The sequence below is a fragment of the Formica exsecta genome, unplaced genomic scaffold (assembly GCF_003651465.1).
Source record: "Formica exsecta isolate Colony F162 unplaced genomic scaffold, ASM365146v1 scaffold363, whole genome shotgun sequence".
Lineage (NCBI taxonomy): Eukaryota > Metazoa > Arthropoda > Insecta > Hymenoptera > Formicidae > Formica > Formica exsecta.
In genome coordinates this window covers 1,047,726-1,071,310 of record NW_021850877.1, presented here as the reverse complement: position 1 = coordinate 1,071,310, position 23,585 = coordinate 1,047,726, and the positions used below count along the sequence as shown (strand labels likewise).

The 23,585-nt window shown below is 31.0% G+C and overlaps 2 protein-coding genes across 5 annotated transcripts; both read left to right on the top strand.

Annotated features, from left to right (window-relative positions):
* Positions 1–1,151: 1,151 nt before the first annotated feature.
* LOC115238980 (EF-hand domain-containing protein D2 homolog) lies at positions 1,152–17,083 on the top strand. Its single transcript, XM_029813236.1, has 4 exons — positions 1,152–1,559; positions 11,483–11,630; positions 13,930–14,064; positions 15,153–17,083. Exons 1-4 carry the CDS (start codon positions 1,390–1,392, stop codon positions 15,285–15,287), a joined length of 588 nt encoding a protein of 195 aa, XP_029669096.1. The 5' UTR covers positions 1,152–1,389; the 3' UTR covers positions 15,288–17,083.
* Positions 17,084–18,477: 1,394 nt separating this feature from the next.
* On the top strand, positions 18,478–22,823 carry LOC115239079 (adiponectin receptor protein). 4 transcript variants are annotated; one of them, XR_003884584.1, is made up of 8 exons: positions 18,486–18,694; positions 19,542–19,816; positions 19,891–19,989; positions 20,139–20,310; positions 20,465–20,862; positions 20,952–21,116; positions 21,215–21,464; positions 21,715–22,823. XR_003884584.1 is itself a non-coding variant. In XM_029813422.1 (7 exons), the coding sequence occupies exons 2-7, from the start codon at positions 19,568–19,570 to the stop codon at positions 21,347–21,349; spliced, it is 1,218 nt and encodes a 405-aa protein (XP_029669282.1). In that variant the 5' UTR covers positions 18,478–18,597; positions 19,542–19,567; the 3' UTR covers positions 21,350–22,823. The 4 variants fall into 4 exon arrangements, 3 of the variants coding, with proteins under 3 accessions (XP_029669282.1, XP_029669280.1, XP_029669281.1); XM_029813422.1 differs by having other exon boundaries at positions 18,478–18,597; positions 21,215–22,823; XM_029813420.1 differs by having other exon boundaries at positions 21,215–22,823.
* Positions 22,824–23,585: the final 762 nt, after the last annotated feature.

The window sequence follows — 23,585 nt, the reverse complement described above, 5'->3', positions numbered from 1 at the left end:
GAAAGACGATAAAAATTATAAACCTTCGTAATTTTTTTATTTTAACTTCCTTTCTCAAACGCAAAAAAATATATATTTAATTTATATATATAACAAATATATAGCTTTATATACACCCATCAAAAAATTTTTATTAATATTGATATTTAATACATAATATTGATTTATAATGCATTTTTTTCAGGAAACTCAACAAGTTTACGTAAAACAGTATCATTCTCGTTGTCCTCGCTCTGTCATTTTCCGGTATTGTATTCATGATCTATATAACTGCATGCATAGTGATAATATAGCTGCAAATGATATATTTTCACGGTTGGCGTGCTTTTGACAACGAAAGAGAAGTACGAGAGGAGATACGAATACCAGACGTCCGTTTATATCGATTTTGAACCCTCATTGGCGTCAGATGTTGTAACAACCGAATGACGTCGTTATACAAGAGCGTGAAACATGCAAAAAAATTTTGTTTTGCTACTTTATTACGTTACTACTTTATTATTTTATTAGTTGTCCCATATTTTAATTTCTCAATACATTATTTCTAGCTCATGCCATAAACAAATAGCAACCTTCACAGTCAGAAAAACGTAGAAAAATAATAACATAAAATATATAGTTGCATTTTATATTATATATAAATATTTTTCCCAAAAAATCTTTAAAGAAAAAGGGTATAATTTTTATATAATAATTATCTGCTTTATTATTGCAAATTTATACATGTAATGCCCCGGGAAAGAAAGTCCATTTATTTTTCTTGTTATATTTCTTTTATAGAGATAGAGATTGTATAGAAGAAAATGAAAACATATATAAACAAATTTTATATATAATTCTATATATTTATATATGATTTATATACAGATTTTTCCCCATGTTAAATCAAAGAAATTTATTGCATATATTTAACAGTAAGATAAAAATCACAAACTCGTGTCGAATAGTGTGACAATTATAAGTAGAAATAATCCACTTTCGAAACGATACGCATAAATCTATCGGAGATGTTTTCAGAAGCATAATGTAAAACATAATAATGTAATTTATTTCAATTTTTCAAGCGAAAATTGAAATAAATTAAAGGAAAGATATTTGCCGCGGAGATCCCGACAAGATGGCTACGGCACTGTCTGTTCGCGCGACTACTAGTCGCTCCTACGCTCAGCGCCGCGTCAGTACATGCGGGCTCGCCGCGGCGTGCGAACCATATTTTTCCGGAGGTATACATCTTCATATCCCGTCCAGCGCACTTTACATTTCTTACTCCTTCTCGTTAACTCGCGATAACCGCGTTCCAAGTTTTCGATAAGCTACTTGAAAAAATTTAACGCGAATTCTCAGCAACTTGTTCTCAAGATTCAAATCGGCGATCAAAAATCGAGAACCATGCCAGCGGACGCCGAACTCAGCAACCTGCTCAACAGACGGCAAAGGATCAACGACGAACTCGAGGAGGGTAAAGAGGTGAAGAAGCAATACAAGTTTGTAAACGTTTACACCGAGTTCCATGAGTTGTCGCGCCGCGAGATCAAGCAATACGAGCAGACTTTCAACAGGTGAGAGTTCTTTTTTATTTATTAGTTACGCGCCATTGCAATCGAAACATATCAACGATGATAAGCCGAAGCCGGCTATAGCAATACTAACGCGTTTAACATCTCAAGGTTTAATTTTATTATTTTACAATAGAATTTGTGAAATTAATGAAGTTTTTGAGATAAAAGATATTTTCTTAGAAGATAATATATTTTTATCATTATATATATATATATATATATTTTATATCACAATATTAATAATGCAAAATAAATACTGTATTATTTTATAAACATATATAAAAGAGNNATATATATATATATACATAAATTTTTCTATGTATATTTTATATACACTATAAAATGTTTAAGTAAAACTTTCTCTCTTGGCTTCTCTTAATTAAAATTAAATTTGAATATTCTTTGATGAAGCGAAAGAGACAGTCGCATTCGCTTAAACGTATATACCTGCGACTGTTAAATACTCAGGCTATATATAGTGTTATCAACTTAATAAGCGTACTCTGTCTAGCTGTTTATTTTTACGAGTCAGCCTGGAATATACACGCATGTGTAATCAGATGGAGATAAATAATTTTTTTTCATGTCACGAGGTTTATCATCGTCGGGACAAAATGCGCGTCGTTAACGGCAAACATTTTAGAATCAATAGACTCGTGTGATTGTAAACAAACTTATTCTACAACGAGATCGCTGACATAACGATCATTATCAATCTCTTTCAACGATTCATTCGGTGAGTCATGGAAAGAGAATATCTTTAAGAAAAGTGTTTTTTGTAAATACGGTGCACAATTTAAAGAGTAATATGATATATATATATATAACAGATAATAAAAGTAGTATGGATAAATGAAAGTTTAATCATTACTTTAATTATACACTAGCAAACTCGATCGAGCTTGAAAGATTTTAGATTCAATTTCCGCTTGTTAATTTGTGCAACTGCGTGTTGAGCACGCGATATTTTCCATTAATAAGCTTTGTGGTCTATGACCCAGCGTACAATTTCTCTCACCCACCGAATGTCTACATTAGATTCTCTTTGCAGATTCTCGTTTGCAAATAAGAGAACCCTCTCACGTGACGCGAGATTTCCTAGTTAATCTGACAACATCCCGCTGTGCGCTATCATCACCACTTAATCGTCCGATTACGCCCATCTTTTATGATAACAAACTTTGTTACGGAAGCTATGAAAAATATCATTTAGGTATATTACAACAAAATTACACACATATTGCAAATCAAATAATCGATACCAAAAATATAATTTGTGTAATAATCGAATATTAACTATAATTTCCGTGTGTAGTTTACGTCTCCCTTCTAAAAAATCATCATTTTTCATCGAAGGATGATTTTTAAAATATGGGTGTCTCCTTTCGTGTCCGTCCTTGCCCTCGCAATAGCTGCGAAGGTACCTGAGCACTAAGATACCCACCCTGTTCTCTGGCCGCGTTGTCAAACCTGCTACCAGGTTGACTCCGAAATACCTACCTACTCCGAGACACAAAGGGCGTAGATACCGGGAACCGTGGCGGAGAAGGGAAGGGGAGGACACGGCAGGAGGCCTGCAGGGACCCTCAGGTCGTCTGCCCTCTTCGCGTTGCCTGCGTTTCTTCTCTCGAAGAAATGCACGTCACGAATCTCTCGACGTTCGCGGTTTCGTAATGACGGAGCATGCGATTCTCCACGTCTCTGCGATTTTCTCCTTTCTCGGCGCTCCTTCATCGGAAAATTACGTCCTTCCTCTCTCTTCGTGTTTTCTGTCAATAAATCTTTAAGATGCGTTATAACCAGCGAGACAGATAATCGACAGTATATCGCTGAATAGATGTCGAAGAAGGTTATTCGTTCTTTGTCGAGAGTTCAGAGAAAATTTGAAGACAAACAACTAGAAAAAAAAATAAGAACTAAATTAATAAAAATAAAATTTATGAAAAAAATAAGAAATTGGAGTTACGGATATTTTAGCATAATAATTTATTAATCTTTAAAGTATATCATGTATAAAAAAAAAACTTAAATAAAAGATTAAATGAGATTTTCAGAGAGTTTAACGGGATCCTGATTCATTGCTCGAAGATCGAGCATTAGATATTAATCTGGAGCCTGTGTATATCGAAACGAGAAACGCAGATATTTCAGAGAAAATACTGTCGCCGTATTTCTACGATTTATCGAGACCCGAGGTTACAAACGCAACCGGTTTCGCGGCGAAAAGACAAGGACGACTTCTTGGACAAACGCGCGACATAAACGAACAACAATCATCGATCCTTCCGGATGACGTATCGCAGCACGCATGCAGGAGGGGGGGGGGGGGGGGGGGGTCGCAATGTGTCTAAGTATCAAAGTGATGTTGCACTTATGTGCGAAGTAAAACATTACGTAAAGATATAATTATTACGTATTAAAGAATAATTATTACTTATTAAAGTGCACTCAAATTCTCGTTAATGTTCTTGTAATTTTTATATCGACTAAATTTAATAATTGTTACTTCGTATGCAGTAAAAGATAGCATTCTTCAATTAGACAAAACAAAAACACAGCTATCAACTTTTTCCGTCACAGTTTATCGGTGATCCGCGATACGAACGTGTCCTCTTCCCGTTCTCCTTATAAGAATCGAGAGAAGAACAAAAATAATTGTTCTCTTAATCAGTAACTCGATATATTCATCAGCCGGAGCTTGCCTATCGCAGACGAGGCTAAATATACAACGTTTCACTGCGGTTTTAATTCGGTGACACGCGAGATAATACTCGGATGTGTTCACGTAGGTTGGCGGCTGTTATCTATTCAACATTTCCTGTACAACAGACACAGATCACAGTCGAAAACGTCTCCATTGGATTCGCTATTCTCTCGAGAAATTTCCTACGAAGATTCACAGGAAGCTCTTTGGAGGGGCTCCGAAATCGGAGCCCCTGATTGACCCTTCAGTCAGGTCGTAGACCGAAAATTCACATATCAATTAACTACTTAAATCCCGTAAGTAATTTAAAGAGCTCGGAAGTTAGCGCAACATCCGGTGTCCCGGATTGTCAACTGGTTGTCTTTTCCATCCTATATTGTCACGAATACAGTATTTATCCCATTAATTTAGTAAATTTAATTTGCAACAAATAACACGAATCAATTCTTTAAATAATTTTTATTACATTTTTTGTTTTTCAGAAATTAATTCCTGTGTATTGTATTTTTTAATATCTCGGATATATGCGTGTATTATTAATTTTGAATAGTATACGATTTGGATAAGATAGAAAAATTACTAAGAGAAAATACATTCATTTATCGAGAAATTCCTATCGCAAAGTGCACCGTGATTTGCGCGAGGTCGAAAGTCGAGGTTTCTACGGCTCGATTGAATGCGTGCTTAACTTTCCCTGTTACAATGATATCGTAGTGATCGATTCACCTTTATATGTGCACAGCAAGACGACGACCTTAACCCTTTCGCTGCTAAAGTAGGGGAATGCATATATACATTCGAGATATGTTCTTTTGGAATCGATATCTCTGCATGCAATATAATGAATACTTTCCTGAAAACAGGAAATACTATTTCAACATATTTAATATTTTTCCAGAATGCTTTCGTAAGAAATACGTTTTGGTAAGAAATATTTTCATATCGGAGATTATTTGTGTTAAGAAATAATTGAGTAAAAACATTTTGAGAAATTTTTAAGAGATTTTTAATTTTAGTCTTCTCCCATTTTTTTTTTTTTTTTTTAAGAACTAAAAGAAAAAAATGTTCTTAGACGCTTTCGTTGCATTGGCATCGCAAACCGTTATTCCTCGTGGCTGTTCTCGAAGAAATCGCGCGTTCCGAATATATAAACAGTATAAGAATTTATTCTACGACTTGACTCGGCGACGATGGAAGTTGTACTCGGTATTCCTATCAGCAGCACCGCTAGACATTTTAAATAATGTTTCATTGATGGGAAAAGACATAACATTTCACAGACGGCATTTGTCCCTGCTTAGGAAATACTTCCACGGCTCACAATGAGCGATGGGATTCTTTCAACTTCGCAGAATTCTAATTTGTACTGTATATATACTTTTTTTCTTACAATTTCACATATTAAGTCAGTCCTATATTCTTCGTAAAGGAAAGATACCAATTAGTTATTAAAATGTGGAAACTTTTAGAATAGAAAGAAGATCCGATATTTCTTTTTATTTAAAAGAAGAAGACAATAACTTATACTTTCGCGATAGAAAACAGTACTTGTCACACTTGCGATAGTTAACAAAAAAGATGTTGATCAATTATTAAAATCTTCAAATTTTCAAAATAGATTTAGATTAATTTAATCTGAGTTTTTGTTACTCGATCGAGACAATATTATTTTGCATATAAAATCAATATTTATCGTTTGCAATTTTTGGAAAAGAAACAGTTAATAAAAAATATAGTTTTAATTAAAATATCCTATTATTTTTAGTTACGTTACATTAAATTCATCATTATTTTCAATTCGATATTATCGCAATAAAAATCCTGTAAAAAAAAAATTTTTTTTCCTCAAATCTTTCAGAAAATCTCATACGAACGTCGAGGATCATAAATCTCGGCAATGCGGGGGAAAAAATACGTATTATCCTCGTCCTTGTCCTCGTCCTTGTCCTCGTCCTCGCCGCGTCGCCGATTCGTCGGAATGACGTTCTTCGTTGTTCCTCGAAGAGCCAAGCACCGCCGTATCGATCTTGGAAAACAAGGATATATCGGGATCACCGTGCGTCACCTTGACCCCGTTTTCTCCTGGGCTACTCCTGGAAAAGGAATCGCGGAGAAACGAAACGAAAACGAAACACTTACTGTCGAGCCGATCTGAAACGGAACGATCGTGATTTCGTGATAATGAGATTAGGAACGCATCGGCGTCGTTACGTCGCGATCTAATTGCGTATCTTGCGCTATCATGTTGTAGCAATTAGGAAAAGAAAACCGTCAGATAAAATGTAAAGACGGTTAAAACGCATTGTTCCCATTTTTCCGAGCAATACAATTTTTTTTCAAAAATGAATTTTATATTCATAAAAAAGATCACGAATGCCTGTTTCTCTTCATCAAATAATAATAAATATTTAAAAAGAAGCTTTTTTTAACTGTAACTCACTAGACCTGAGATCAAAAAATAGTAACACGTTTAACTTTAAAATTAAAAGGGAACTCTTATTTCAACGATAAATATAAATTTATGTTTATTTATTATAGCATTTTCACACAATATATACAATTTTTAATTATGCTTTTATAAAGTCAATCAAATCTATGCCACACATTCAATGCGTTAACACTCGCGTTGCATCGGCGCCTCAACACAATTCACGTTGATTGAAGCGTTTTACTCAATCAGTTAAAACTGTCTGACGAGAAGCAATTTCGACAAGCCGAGCGCAATGATCCAACAACGTGATTGCAATAATCTATCAGATATCGAATCATTCGTAAAACAATATAAAAATGGAAATATTCACAGAGTCGGAAATAAAAATACGTAATATACATTCAATTTTCATTTAAAAATTTAATGATAAAACAATATATCTAAATCTTATTTTTATAAGAATATGTTCATAATGAATCATTATTTATTATTATTGTAGTATTGATTTGAGACATTGTGTAATCAGCAGATAATTTATTTTAGATTATCGAAAAGAATTTATTGATTAAAATAGGAAAGTGAACATTGTTGTTTGATAAAAGTGCTGATTTTAATAGAACATATTTCACCTACGTATCTATCGCCTTTATCTTTTTACGTCTGTCAATCTTATTGATCACTTTGCTTAACCGTGCTTATAAGTTTATGACCTCCACCTTTGGCATTCTCCCCTCTTTCCCCGTGAAATTTCTCTCAACTTCGAAGGAGGAAGAAAGAAACAGAAAAAGAGAAGAGAGAAATTATAAATATCACTTGTTGATATCTTGCAGATAAATATCTACAGAAAAATAGGAAAATTGGAGAACAATTTTAATCATATTATTATAACGCATATTTTTTCTCATCTATCCTACGTCAATAATCGTCCGTATAAGTATTTAATTTTCACTGATGATTACGAAGAGACAGAAATGTTTTGATCACTGCTTATTTTAATGTTTTTCAAGCAGATTTTATTGGCAGATATAGAAATATGTGTATTTGGAGGACTAAAGAACACAAAAGATTTTTGCTCGCATTTGATTACTAAATATAACGAGAACCAGCAAATATTGATCTTTTCAGTGGAGCAATTCTTCCTGATTGAAAGGATTTACCGTCCAGGTATCTTCCGCCTACACCGCTTCAATTTCCGGTGCCTCGCAGTAACGTAATTAACTAATGCGGAAGCAATTCCCTTTAACGTTCTGCTCTTCTGCACTTTAACGATCTCGAATCGAAAATGACGGCGGAATGGCGATTTTTCAGTCTCTTGCTTAATTAAGATTATGACAAAAATACACATATATTCAGGCAGATAAAATCATGAGAGCTATGGCGAGATATGACAAACAATCATTGATCCAACTGCGCATGAATGAAACTTGAACTTTGATATTTATATTCTACACGATAAATTTTAAACCTTCAACTATACTCTTATTTTTCCGTTTGGAGAATTATACTGATTATGATCAGAGCTCATTAATCACGACGATTAAAAAAATCGATTTATTGAATAAGCGATTTTTAATTTGCGATATAATTACGTCAATGATAGTATATCTGTTATATAACATAATTGCTCTCTATAGATTTACAACATCGCGATATATGATAACGCAGATCACAATTCAGCGTATACACTGTTATAACATATTTTTTTCGCGTATATAATTACAGTTTTCAAAAATTATAATATATCGTTTTCAAATTAATTAAAATTAGTTATTTATAACTATAGAAATAAATCTATTTTTTTTTGTTTTTTTTATTATCCATGTAAAGATCGAGTCTTTCAGATATCTCGATGTATCATACGACAAACTAACGAACACAGAACTCAATTTTATCCATTTCGAGATCACATCGTCATGTTGGAAAGCATGCTCCATCCCATGCCTTGGAACTTTCCATCCCTTACGCGGAAAGCGATTACACGAGTTTCCGGCGAAGTAAAGTTGATATCCTGTCGAGAGATTTCGCGAATCTGAATATCGCCAATCATTCCCACGTTTTCCCTCCGTTTTCACTCTCGCGTGTTAAACGTTCCCCGATAATTAAAAAATACAGATTGATACAGAGATATAGACATGGATCATCTATTTACGCCCCCCATTGCTCTTTCATCAATATTTTGCGAAATAGTTATGTCCTTTAAACATTCCACGAAATTCGCACACAAAGTAAACCTTTCGCAATTTAATTTATTTTAGAAAATGTTAAATATTCTGTATTTATTATCGTTGAACAATAAATATTTAAATAATAATGTAATTAAATTAATAATAAAATATATTTATGTATGAATAAATTCCATGCTGGAGGCTAAAATATTTTAATAGTTATCCCTAATAATGCTAAATGTAAATATAATGTCGCATATCATGTCATATGTCTATAATTTGATAATTTCGATCAGATTTATTTCGTCCCACGGTACATTCGACCGAGTGTTTGATGGTGGGGTACTTTCCACGAGAATTGTGCATATAAAATTGCGCGGCTCATTGTTTCTAACACAGGCGTGAATGCGATCCAGTTAACCTTTAGCTCACGTACGCCCACATTTTTCCACGCGCAGCAAGAGAGCGAAATTAATAATATCAAGCAGTTAGGCAGTTATTTTCGATGATTGCACGACGTCATAAGTACCATCGGAATAAATCATTTCCGCTTTTTGCATTTACGACGACGGCGATACAACGCGTAATAAAATTCGAACAACGGTGCCCTCATGGCAACACAGGATTATTCTGGACCGAAGTTTTTACGACACGCTGTTTGCATACATAAGTCTGCATAAGTCTCAGTTACGGAAAATCCGAAATAGATCGACGAACCAAATTTTACAGTCAATTAAATCTGTTAGATTAAAGTTTCAGACAATAGAAGATGCAATTTTTTCTACAGATAAATATCTTGCTCAACCTATTTCGGGCGCTTTCTACGAGAGAGACGTTCCAGTTATTAAATGTTCTACCTTGTACATTGCGGCCAACGAGACGCATTGGCTTCGTAATAAATGTGAAGAAAGTCGCGAATGTTAATGACGACCGAGTTAAGACAATCTCGATTATTACTTGGGGAAGAATACAATTGTCATCCAACAGCTGATCCTTTCCTAACCGAAGAAAATCTATAATCACCTTCTCCAATTAAAATCGTTGCTTATAATAAATTAATTTCTTTTTTTAGATTGCATTTTCTAGATTCTTTATATAGAAAAAAAACGACATCAATTTTTATGATACATAGTCTCATACGAAAAGACTTAGAATAAAAGATATTCGCAGAGACTAAAATACATTTGGAATCTTATAGAAAATTAATATTAAATTCATCAATTAGCATTATTTTGCTAAATTTTCCTCCAGTTTTTTTTCATTATGTCGCTTCTTACAGTCTATGTTAGACACAAGAGTTTAATGTATATCATTATTAAAATTTTAATTTAATAATTCAATTTTAGCAATTACTGTGACCGTATTATTTTCATTTAACTTAATCAATATCACGGTGCATATTTTCACTGTTTACTTCATGAAATCATTGAGTTGACAATGACGCAATGAATTTCGTTAAGAGACTTGTGTCATTTTCTATCTCATCATAACAGTTTCTTGAGTTTCATAAAATAGAGGGATTTTATTTCTGGAATGACTAGATCGAAGCAACCTCTCTACCGACTTTTCCAGCGAATTTGTTTGATAATCGCGCCTCGTTCGTCAGTAATGATAGTGTCCCGAATTCTTTTCTTCCTCCTATAACCTTCGTGCAACGGCATTTAATGACTAGTGATTAGATTGCACGCGGTATCGCGATTAACTGGAGGCGACAAACTACAATATGTACGACACGTTTAGCTGGGCGTCTCATTGACCAGCGTCATCGCGATGATTTATTCAAATGATGATTTATTGACGGGTCAATCGCTTAAAAATGCACTCTACTTTATGTAGAGAAAGGAGGTCGGTAATAAAATTCAACAGTCAGCAGAATAGATTAGCTTTAACCGCATTAAGTATCTTATCACATTGTTGATGGTCGATCGATAGTTTTACTATCAACAATTTTGATAACGCTATGCCTGGAATCTAAAATTAAAAAATGTTCAGTTAGAATAAAATTGCTTCAAAAGTGTGAATAAGGAATAAAATATTCTTTTCGCACTTTAATTTTAGAACCAAAATACTTTTGTTTCATTAGTTACACCACTTTATTAACAAAAAGTTTGCAGGTGAAAAAGGTGGTATTTAAAATATTGGGTTGAACGGAAAGTTCCGTTTTTTACTAAGAGATGAAGACGGCACGAACTTTCCGTTCAACCCAATACATGAACTTTGATCTCATTTGAAAGATAATTTAATTTTCTACAACTTTTGTTTCGGTACTTTTTGTTAAAAGACGCATACTTTCCCTGATATTTGTAAAAATGTAAAAAATAACCGTGATTTTAGAGGTTTTTGGGCGCTAACTTTTTAAGGAAGCATTTTTCGACCTATATTTATGGGAAACTTTTTGTTCAGTATTAAATTATCTTTCAAATGAGATCAAAATGATTGTAGTTCGCTCCTTTGAAATAAACCAGTTAATAACCAATTTCAAATGTACCGAAAAGTGTTTTTTCGGCTATTGACGGTTACTCGAAAAACTATGGAATGAACTACAATACTTCAGATGAAAAACTAGGTAATAAAATTTTTGATTTGTAAATATTTTGATTCTAATCGTCGATACTTGTTGCAGATTCGACGATGGGCACGACGGCTACCTCGATCTCTCCGAACTAAAGCGAATGATGGAAGTTTTGGGTGCACCGCAAACGCATCTCGGACTTAAAGCGATGATCCAGGAGGTCGACGAGGATGGCGACGGTCGTATATCTTTCCGTGAGGTTGGTTTATTTTTATGAATCTCTGAGAAATAGCTAATACCCCGGACTAATGAACAGTATAAATAAACTATCGAATGCAGTGATTAAATAAATCATTTTTTTGTTTTGAAAAATAGAAAAAATATTTATAAAAAATAGTTAGCATATTTATTTAGTAATATTTATTTATTTAATTGTAATAATATTTTTATTTTATTTTAACGTAAAGAATAAAATTATTTAACTTCTCATTTTACTTCGCAATAATTATATTTCAACAGGTCAAATAAGTTTATATATAATAAATATCCATTACTTTTTATGCGAATTATTAAAAAATTATCTTACACATAATTTATTAGAGACTCTTCAATTCCATTATTGTTAGGTAATAATGTTAGGCAAGTGCGTTTTATTATTAGAGAGATATGCCGCAGACAGATGGTTTGGAAATGTGCTGCATTGGTTAGCACACTTTGTGCTATCGGCTTTGAATGTGGTCGGTATAAACATAAGCCATGGTCTCTATGATCACCCTGATCAACATTAGTGCTTCTCGCAATTCCGTTTGCGGTCGTAAAAAATATTGAACCGAAATAGACCTCACTGCGTGCAGCTTTGCTCTTATGTTAACCATCAAAAAACACGTGCACTACGCATGATATTCCAGGAAGAGTAACAATTGAAAGGAAATACATTCTATTTTTAATAGCATTTGCCAATTTTCGTGAAAAATTTATTTTATCTTTCAGAAAGTCTTTTTTGCTTTTAAAATGTATACATTATTTATTACAGAAAATATTGTACTTGGAAAGATAAGATTTTAAATTTTTATTTAACAGATTAACATTTTTATCAATTTTGTATCCCTGCTTTTATTCTTTTTTTTTCATTATAGAATATTAAATGATATAATTCTGATTAGACTCGCAGATTTATTTGTAGCAAACGCGTATATATGATATATAAATAGTAGACCCCATGCAATGTTTAAACTCACTCACTTATATATACACTGAGTATTCAACGATCGTGTTTATTCTCCAGGCATAGCCGTGCGTTAGAGAGGGCAAGTTCTATTTCGGTTGCCTACACGATGGAGTATTTTAACAACTGCCAAACAAAACTGCCGGCTATAAAAAAAATGTGCGAAACTAAAATTCTTCCGTTAGAAACAGATTTTGCACGATAACCGTAATCTCAAAAAATTAACAACACTCATAATGTTAATCACATAAGACAACAAAGTTAAATCACATAAAAACGATTATACATTTAATTTTAAATATTATTATAATTTTATATTTATTAATATTTTTGTCTCTTGCTTTTTAGCGTTTGGATTAAATAGGATGCTCTATGGAAAAACAAGCAAACATATATGTAGTTATAAAGTAATTATTGGTATCATGTGAAAATGAACCAAATTTCTAGTTTTGGTCTTCTAAAAACAATCAAGTGTAAGCGTGAAATTATCGAGGGGAGATTAACCTTGCAATCGCTAGCCTAACCGATGCAACGCGTCCGCGGGATTCCAGAGCGTGTGAAACTGAAACTTTCGCTCTTAACGCAATCCGCGTGCACCTCGCTATGATGCGTGTAAAAGCTGCGAAAAAAAACCGTGACGTATGAGTATCACGTACCATTCCAAGGAGAGTGTCTCGACTTATAATACGAGATGCATGCAAGCAAAGACAATTGGACGTGATATACCGTATTTCGCAAACAAAGCTCGCCGCATGAGAATCGATCCGCATACGCGATGCGTGCACGCGCGATTCGACCCGCTCGTCGACTGTGATTCATTGCGTGATAGTCGAGTAGTTTGCCCAGCTTACTCACCTTCCTCTTACTCATCGTGGTATGAATTACCGTAAAACGCTCGCGAAACGTATCCCCCTTCTCTTCGTCGCGTATTACATTCATTAAACGTTGCACTTTTAAATTTCCTCGATCATATGAGTTTTTTTTATTTTTAACAGATTATTTTTCTGTCTTTTATTTTTCACTTTTTATTTCCTATTTAAAGCACCAATGACAAAGAATATTTTAATTAAATAGAGCTATTTGGCCGGGATTTTACTTTATTTATTATTGTTATAATCGTGAGATAAAAAGTTTATATATTTAAATGGAGAATATATATCTCGAGAATAGTAATATTTGAATTGAGATAATTCTATTTTTGAAAGAAACGATCAAAAATTAAATAATTTCTAATCTTTTTTAAAAAGACTTTTTAAATCTAATCTTTTAAAATCTTTTATCATAACTCGTATCATTTGATTCATGTCTTTACCATGATTACATCTCGTTACAGTTTTTACTGATCTATCGTAAGGCGCGTGCCGGTGAGTTGGAACAGGATTCTGGATTGAGCCAGCTGGCCAGACTCACTGAAGTGGACGTTGATGAAGTTGGTGTTACCGGAGCTAAAAACTTCTTCGAAGCTAAAGTATATATATATTTTTTTTAAGATATACCTAAGCAAATTTCTAATTTAATAGCTTTTATATTTAATAGGTGTTTCAGATTTCAAAATTTACTTTTTTTTTGAAACGTATCCCCCTTCTCTTCGTCGCGTATTACATTCATTAAACGTTGCACTTTTAAATTTCCTCGATCATATGAGTTTTTTTTATTTTTAACAGATTATTTTTCTGTCTTTTATTTTTCACTTTTTATTTCCTATTTAAAGCACCAATGACAAAGAATATTTTAATTAAATAGAGCTATTTGGCCGGGATTTTACTTTATTTATTATTGTTATAATCGTGAGATAAAAAGTTTATATATTTAAATGGAGAATATATATCTCGAGAATAGTAATATTTGAATTGAGATAATTCTATTTTTGAAAGAAACGATCAAAAATTAAATAATTTCTAATCTTTTTTAAAAAGACTTTTTAAATCTAATCTTTTAAAATCTTTTATCATAACTCGTATCATTTGATTCATGTCTTTACCATGATTACATCTCGTTACAGTTTTTACTGATCTATCGTAAGGCGCGTGCCGGTGAGTTGGAACAGGATTCTGGATTGAGCCAGCTGGCCAGACTCACTGAAGTGGACGTTGATGAAGTTGGTGTTACCGGAGCTAAAAACTTCTTCGAAGCTAAAGTATATATATATTTTTTTTAAGATATACCTAAGCAAATTTCTAATTTAATAGCTTTTATATTTAATAGGTGTTTCAGATTTCAAAATTTACTTTTTTTTAAATATTTATTGCTTATATACTTTTTTATAATTATAGTGATTTTATTACATATTTAATATAAATTATGTAATATTTTTTATTATATTGCAAAAAATTATCATTTACTAACGTTGCAATACTACAAAAAGCTGTAAATCTTGTCTCGTTATTGCGAACGCAACAAACGCATTTCCCATTCACGTATGTGATTGTACATGACACATGGGACAGGCCCAGATAGTTACTTCAGCGTGTCGCTCGCATTGAAAAAATGCATGCGTGAAAGCGTAACCCGAGTTGCACTTTGCATGTGCTCCGATTAACGCTTCTTTTTTCGCAGATCGAGCAGTTACGAAAGGCTTCAAAGTTTGAAGATGAGATTCGCATGGAGCAAGAGGAGCGAAAACGAGAAGAGGAGGAAAAAGCGGCGAGGCGAGAGCAATTCCGGCAAAAAGCCGCAATCTTCGGCAAATAATCAAAAAAAAGAAAATTATGACAGAGCGAAAGTAGCAGACTTATCGTTAGAATGCAAAAACCGATTGCCTTAGATTGTTTAGATTTATTTCCGATGCTTGATATCGATGTCGTCAACGAACGGCTATATAAACCATTTAAATGCGCTTTAAAAAGCAACGTGAAATTGCGAATTTATCGCAATCTATTATTAAACGAATACAAATTGAGTAATGTAATCTCCGGTGCTATTTAATACACGAAAAACGATCTTATGCCAATCGTCTCTAATTTCGCAAATAAACGAATCATTTCCGCATGTCAAACGATATCGAAATCTCAATTCAGCAAAATTTAGCGCTTTCTATATTTAATTTGAAGACTGTGTGTGTGATGTATTTTTGCAATACTGTGCTTTGAATGTGACAAACGTTAAAGACCCGTATCTTCAAAGCAAGATGAACAATAATAACGAGAACAATGAATTGTTTTGAATCATCACACAATTTTTGTATATTTATTATTTACACTACAGATAATTTGACGCTTTAGCATTTACAATACTATATTCGAAATATATTATTGTTAAGAGTATTTAATAACGTTCATGTAATCGTATATATATGTCAATTTTGTTGATAGAAATCAGAGTTTTGGAAAACTATTGATATCTATCATACTGCACACATATCTATCCTATAGACATATTTTAAAAACTGTTAAAATTATTATTTTATGATAAAGATTTGTAAATCACAGATAATGTGCAAACTATTTTTAATAGCAGGTTATTTTTAATAGCAGTAATTAACAAAACTATTTTTAATCTTACTTTTTTAATAGCAGTTTTCATGATAATAATCATAGTATTGTTATAAAATAATGAATGATGCTAAGTAAAGTTGTAGAGAAAAAGATTAATTAATAATTACATAAAATATTTAATATACACACAAATGTTAAAGCAAGTAGAAAGCAAATTTCAATAAATTTTAAAAGTATTAACATTGGATAACTTTTTATCGCGAATGTTAAAAGATTATCGAAGACGAGGTTAAATTTTGATTCTTATTGAATGAAATGTACATTAAAGACAATATTGACATATATAAAAATCGATATTGGATTATTCAAGAAAATGGCCTTAAAGACTTTCGAGTTTTCGATAACGTAAGATTTGGCGCGCGCTTGTACTTTAATTTTTATTACGCGCAATGGCCTTTTATTTATATTTTCTATTTTAAATAGAATTCTTTGTGACACATGTTAAATAACATATATGAAAATATGTATATAGAATATAAAAAGAAATATGTATGGTTGTATATCTGTCTGCGTGAATGTTGTGTATACCAAGCCAGAAAAACATGTTTGTTTAATTTTAAATTGAGACATTAATAAAAATTACATGTAGATAATTACAAAAATTTAATGAACAGCAGATTTATTATAATTACGCCAATTTATATTTCACTGAAAAAGATTATAGCATAGATACTTTTTAAATTATTGACTGATAAAAAGATGAGTTATATATTTCATCATTAAAAAAAGTGTAATGTTTAAATAATAGAAGTAATAGAAGATCTTTTAAAAATTCGCCAAAATTCTTATTTCTTTATTTCGATGAACATTACTTTGTAATAATATTGTGCAGATATTTTTATGGTCTTGACAGTATATTGTATATGTTTTTATGATACAATGTCATTTTTGGCGACATTTATCTGTACATAATAATATTAGAAAGCCTCGAACCTTTATTGTAAGAAGTGTGTGTAAGCTATAGATTGTAAATAAACTTATTTTATTGTGTCACTTTGTACGGATTTGATTAAACTAATTTCCGATAAGTTAAAATTGCATTATTATATATTAATTAGTTAAATTTGCAAGTTGAAAACTGCACTATACTATTATCGTTGATATAAATGACGACTAAAGAAAAGTCGAAAATGAAGCAAATATTACATGAGTTTATTCATTTTATCTTGTATTCCAGACATTTTTTCTCTTTTCATATAATAAACAAACATTTATTGTCGGAATATTTTTCTTTCTTGCACACAAAAATTGTGTGCAAATATTTCATGTAATGTGCCATAAAGAATTAGATAAAACTGTTACTGAAATAAATTCTTGAAAAAAAAATTCTATGCTTGAAGGAAGTAAGAACTTTTGTAACTGTTTCAATTTTAAAATTCTTAAAAAAGCTAATCACAAAATTAGTTAATCATGAAGAATTAATGCATAGATAATTCCTAAATATGCAAATAAAACAAAGTATTTATATATTTATCATTTTTTATCGTAGCATATTTTGCGGCTTTTGAATTAAATTTTTTCATTGAGATATTTTAAGTACTATTTAAAAAATTCCTTTAAATAATGAGATTTTCGGAGATTTTGTAAAATCTCATTATTGCATTAAAGAGTATAACGATCATATATTTTCAAATTAGATCCGAAAAACCGATGATATTCAATCGTGTTTTCTAAACGCGCAAATATATACATAAACACGAGCAAACATATAGATCTATTGATGACGTACCTGAAGGATGGAGAGAATGAATCAGGAAAAGATTCCGCCTTTCTCGAACAAAAGACTTTACAGATATGAAAATATACGTTCGCTCATTATATATGATTAATATGTGTGTGTGTGTATATGTACTATCCCACAGAGAGAAGATTGAGAGCGGCTTGCATACAGTGGCGCCTCTATATTCATTTAACAGCCGGTTGGAACTACATGGCCACATTTACTTTTCGATGCTACCGGTAATAAAATCTCCGTTTGGTGTGTGTCCATGCTACATCCATAATGTCAATAAGAAATATATATGAATTTATTAATATGTTTTATTAGCTACGCGTGATATCTTTTTATTTTATTTTATATACTACGGACACAGCAATATAAGAGTTAATATTAAAGTATTTTGTATATATGCGCGCATATATAATAAAATAAATTTTCTTTATCAATTTTCTTAATAATAGAAATATATATATATGTGTTGTTATTTTATCAATTTAGTTATTTATATTTTTCAAATTACAGTTACGTCACAAAAACAATATAATCGCCATCTGGGCGAATATACATTTTCATATAGAAAAGTTTCTCTCGCATTCTCAAGGCTCAAGGCTCAAGCTCAATTTCAATACGTGTGTGGTGTGTGTGTGTGTGTGTGTGTGTTGTGCGTGTATGTGTGCGAGTTCATCGGTTATTATCGTGTCGCTACTTGCCACGCGTTTCTGTTGCTGCGTGGTGTTTCGTGTTTCATTAGCATTTTTAGATTAAACGTGACAACGAAACAAGAAACGTAATTTTTTAAGCCATTGTAATATTCTTACAGCCTAAAATTTATGAAAGTATGTCCGTGCAAATGTGAACATTACAACGCAGGAATCGTGCGACTGGTAGATACTGAAATATTTTTATACAAGTCGCTCATAATATTTTATTAGTGATACATTATTTATGAAGTAATTATTTCTTTCATATCCGTTACGTGTGTGTTTTTTTTAAACTTATATTATTTGTCATAATCACATTTACAGTAAGAAATTAGCTTGTGCAATCCAAAAGGTTAAACGAAAAATAATCTTTAATAAAGAGACTTATCTTTATCTAAAATGTCATTGGTGAATCGGAGTGACTCGGAAAATTCGGCAATATATGTATTTATTGTCTTACATAATAAGTCACAATCCTTATATACATGTATATATACTAAAAAAAGTCAGACTATTTTTGTAAAAATTATATTTGTGACGCGAGTATATGTAATATGTTTGTGGTCGACAAAAATCATATCTCGATTTAAATATAGCAGACACTATATATTTGTTCTAATAATTTACAGTTAATCAGTATTTTAAACTAGTCTTTACAATTCACTACTATATTAATCTTACTTTGTTAACTTTTTCGTCATTTTCTTACACGCGATACAATATTGTGTAATATTTATTTCTTATTAGAAAATTGTTTTTTTTTTTTCACATCAAACATAGATTTATAAATAAAAGTAAATTTACAGCAGAAATATAACTTTTCGTGAAGATTTATATCTATCAAAAATAATAATGATTATAAGAGAGATATTTATGAACTTCAATTTTATATTTTACAATTTATATGCATTATATTAAGAATTTATATCGAGATTACGAATACAAATATATGTTTATAGATACAGATTTTCAATAATTTGTTATGTAACTTGTATTATTTTTTCTTACAAAACAACAAACATATTTGTAGAGTTGCAGTCACAATCACTCTGAATCATGTCGCAATACGAAGACGTCATTCTGGAGGCCAAAGAAAAAGAAGAATATTTGTCAGCAGAATTAGGAGGAATACGACATCGTATTCCATGGAGCGATCGTGTATTATTAAATAGTGACATACCTGGTTTACATGAAGTTAAAGAATTATTAGACGATGATGACGCAAGTTGTTTGGCAGAAGAAGAAGATGGAGTCGGATGTCCTTTGCCTTCAACTCCGGAAGATGATCATCTTCTGGATTGTGAGGTATATTTATTGTTGTCTTTGAAGAATATAAATGCAATTAACTATTGAATAAACATTTATTGTGTAAATTATAGATGACCGAAGTGCTGAAAGCAGGTGTATTGAGCGATGAAATTGATCTAGGTGCATTAGCCCATAATGCAGCAGAACAGGCGGAAGAATTTGTTCGAAAGGTAACACGATACACTAATATTTATAGTAATACTATTGTAATAAGAATATGCTTATGTCACTAAACAGTTGCAAAAAGTTAGTTATAACAATTGAAATTAACCTAGAAATTGTAATCAGTATTCTTTAAAACTTAAACTTTTATTTATAGGTATGGGAGGCATCATGGAAACAATGTCATTTTCGGAACTTGCCAAGATGGTTGCAAGATAACGATTTTTTACACGCTGGCCATAGGCCACCACTACCCTCGTTTTATGCGTGTTTTAAAAGTATTTTTCGAATTCATACAGAAACTGGCAATATCTGGACACATTTGTTGGGTATATCTTTTTATCAATGCAGTATTAAATAACATTGAATGTATATTGATGTGCAATTTCTGGAAAGAAGCATATATGTAGCATATTCTTTTAAGCATATTCTATATAACTTTTGGTTATAAATTCTACTCATAATATATTTTATTCTTTACAGGCTGCGTTGCCTTTATTGGTATAGCTATATTTTTTCTAACACAACCTCCTATAGAAATTCAATTGGAAGAAAAATTGGTATTTGGTACTTTCTTTGCTGGTGCTATAATGTGCCTAGGATTGTCATTTGCCTTTCACACAGTTCATTGCCACAGTGAATGTGTTGGAAAGTTATTTTCAAAATTAGATTATTGTGGCATAGCTATGCTTATTATGGGTAGTTTTGTACCATGGCTTTATTATGGATTTTATTGCGACTATCAACCTAAACTAATTTATCTATCTGTGGTGGTTGTCCTTGGTATAACTAGCATTGTAGTATCATTGTGGGAACGATTTGGTGAACCAAGCTATCGTCCACTCAGAGCTGGAGTTTTTATGGGATTTGGGCTTAGCGGGGTAAGTTATTTTAATTTATTTTATAGGATATAGCTTTTTTGTTACTTTAGAATAAATATCTTAAATAAATCTATTATCATTATATTTAGGTAATACCAGCAGTACATTATGCTATCGCCGAAGGTTGGTTCAAGGCAATTAGCCAAGCATCCCTTGGATGGTTAATACTGATGGGATGTTTGTATATACTGGGTGCATTATTTTATGCTTTAAGGGTACCTGAACGTTTTTTCCCAGGAAAATTTGATATTTGGGTAGGCTCTATTAAAAAGTCAATTTCAAAATATCGATTTTTACAGACAAAGTTTGATTATATTAGCAATATATTCTGTATATTTCATTTCAAATTTAGTTTCAGAGTCATCAAATCTTCCATGTATTAGTAATTGCAGCTGCTTTTGTACATTATCATGGTATTACGGAAATGGCAATGCATAGAATGACAATAGGAGATTGTACAAATCCGTCGCAGGTGTTAGCTTTTTAAATCTGCAGGCATATACTTCATCTTGTTGATAACTTTCATGTCATTAATCTATATAAAAGATTACAAAGAATTTCCTAAATCTTATGCCAGTGGATCTGTGCTGTTGAAAGATATGGTAAATATATAAAATAGAATGAATATACCTAATTCCAATTTTGTGTTTGTTGAATATGTTTTAAAATATGTTGCTTATTTTTATTTAATTATAATTTTCATTAGTTTTAAGAATATAGAAGTTACTTTCGAAGATATGTATATGACTGTGAATTATTGAAAATTGTATTGTTGAAAAATTGTTTGAAATTTATATTTAATATGATGGGGTTGTGTGTACATATATATATAAATATATATTTACTTTCCAGTTATGTAATAATTAACCAAAAATTAATGGCACTATAAAACTTTATATATGAAAGAAATTTCAATGCGAATCGTATTGAAATTTCAATGGAATCATATTGAAATATGGTATTTGAACTGAAATTCTGTGACTTTTTTTGAAAATGACATAAAAGTTTACATATCATTTTAAAAGATACAAGTATAATCTATCAAATTCGAATAGTGTAAATGGAATTCCAAACAAAGTATATAATATAAGTCTAAATAGGCACATGTATTATTTATCCTCAGATTTGTTTTTAGAGATATATGAATTATATGTGAATATTTATATATTTTTTTCCTTATAAGCCTGCCCTGTTTCTCCATTGTAATCATATTATAATATCAAAAACAAAACATTTTGGAAAATCTTTTTGTACATATGTTGAAATATATTAATTTTCTTAAATGTCAGAGTACACATACATTTGATAGTATAGAATGCGAATTATGATGTATGAAAGAATAAATTTCTTTCAACATATATAATGCAAAAACGAAATTATTTTACATAATTTCTCATTAATGATATCATAATGCAATATGTTGCAGTGAGGAAACAGGAGTCTTCATTTATCTATATGGATTCTATAGTTACTAAGTGATATAAATAATTATTAACCATTTTCTTTATGATTATTTAATAGAGTTGAAAGAGATTGAAAAATTATCAAGTTTTTCTGTATCTTGGATTGTAAAAATATCTATGTGTTAATTGTATATGCTTTGTTGGATATGTAGATTTTTGATAAAAAGAGAGGTTAATATGTAAAATTTCTATATTTATTTCTATACTAATATAATATGCGAGACAAAGTATAGACAATAAGCAATGAAAACACACGGATGTGACTAAGATTTAGGAAGCAATCATTGCTATGAACGTGATCTTATAGCTTAAGTATATACTATAAAATCTATAATATATTTTGAACAAAATTATTGTTAAAACAATGAAAATTTGTTTATTACTATATTATTATGAAAAAGATTTAATGTACCAAATAAGTTTTTCAAATGCATAATTCATTTTCAAATTGTATACTATATTTAAAATTCTTAATATACAGAATTCTTTCTAACTATATATCAGTTGTGTTTAGAAAATCCTAGAAGAAAAGAAGACACAATGCTTCATTTTTTAATTAAATGTAGTTGATCTAAGCCTGATCTTTACAAACGATCTATAATTTGCAATAAAATTGAAGATAGAATTCTATTTATAATTTTATTCTAATATATCTATATCTTAATATGTATTTGTATATGTGTCTGGTTTCACTCTTCAAATATTCTCTGTATTACAATACATAAAATTATAAATGGAATTCTGTACAGAATTTATCATAAATTATACAGCATCGAAAACAGATTTTATATGCCAATAACCAACTATTTATGTTAAAGCATCACTCAATTATATATATTTCTAATATTATTAATTTGATTGTAGTGAATGTGATCAATGATCTCTATTGTCTATCTGCTGAATCCGTTTTAATCCATTATTTATCAAGGTCTACTCGATACTAATTTATTTTTACAAGGAAACCAGATAAGTAGTACTTTAAAGAAAACCAGGTAAGTAGATTTACCTAAAATTACATATTTGTGTCATAATATGCATATTATAATAATAAAAGAAAATTTATTATTTGTAAATATAAATAAACAGAAAGTGTGTTATTGAATACACACATATAGGACTCAAAAACGAAAATAAAATGAACATTACCAAAAACGAAGATAAAAGATTGATTATATCATTTGTGTTTTAAAAAGATATAATATATCATAAATTCTTTTATAAAAGAAAAAAAAAAAAAAAAAATTATTGTAAACTCTCTAC

What these genes read in the sequence shown, in the direction of transcription:
- LOC115238980 (XM_029813236.1), top strand. Translation starts at nt 1,390, where the DNA reads ATGCCAGCGGACGCCGAACTCAGCAACCTGCTCAACAGACGGCAAAGG. An exon ending in GTCGTATATCTTTCCGTGAG is followed by an intron (nt 11,631 to 13,929) that starts GTTGGTTTATTT and finishes ATCTCGTTACAG; the next exon opens with TTTTTACTGATCTATCGTAA. An exon ending in AAAACTTCTTCGAAGCTAAA is followed by an intron (nt 14,065 to 15,152) that starts GTATATATATAT and finishes CTTTTTTCGCAG; the next exon opens with ATCGAGCAGTTACGAAAGGC.
- LOC115239079 (XM_029813422.1), top strand. Translation starts at nt 19,568, where the DNA reads ATGTCGCAATACGAAGACGTCATTCTGGAGGCCAAAGAAAAAGAAGAA. An exon ending in TATCTGGACACATTTGTTGG is followed by an intron (nt 20,311 to 20,464) that starts GTATATCTTTTT and finishes TATTCTTTACAG; the next exon opens with GCTGCGTTGCCTTTATTGGT. An exon ending in TGGGATTTGGGCTTAGCGGG is followed by an intron (nt 20,863 to 20,951) that starts GTAAGTTATTTT and finishes CATTATATTTAG; the next exon opens with GTAATACCAGCAGTACATTA.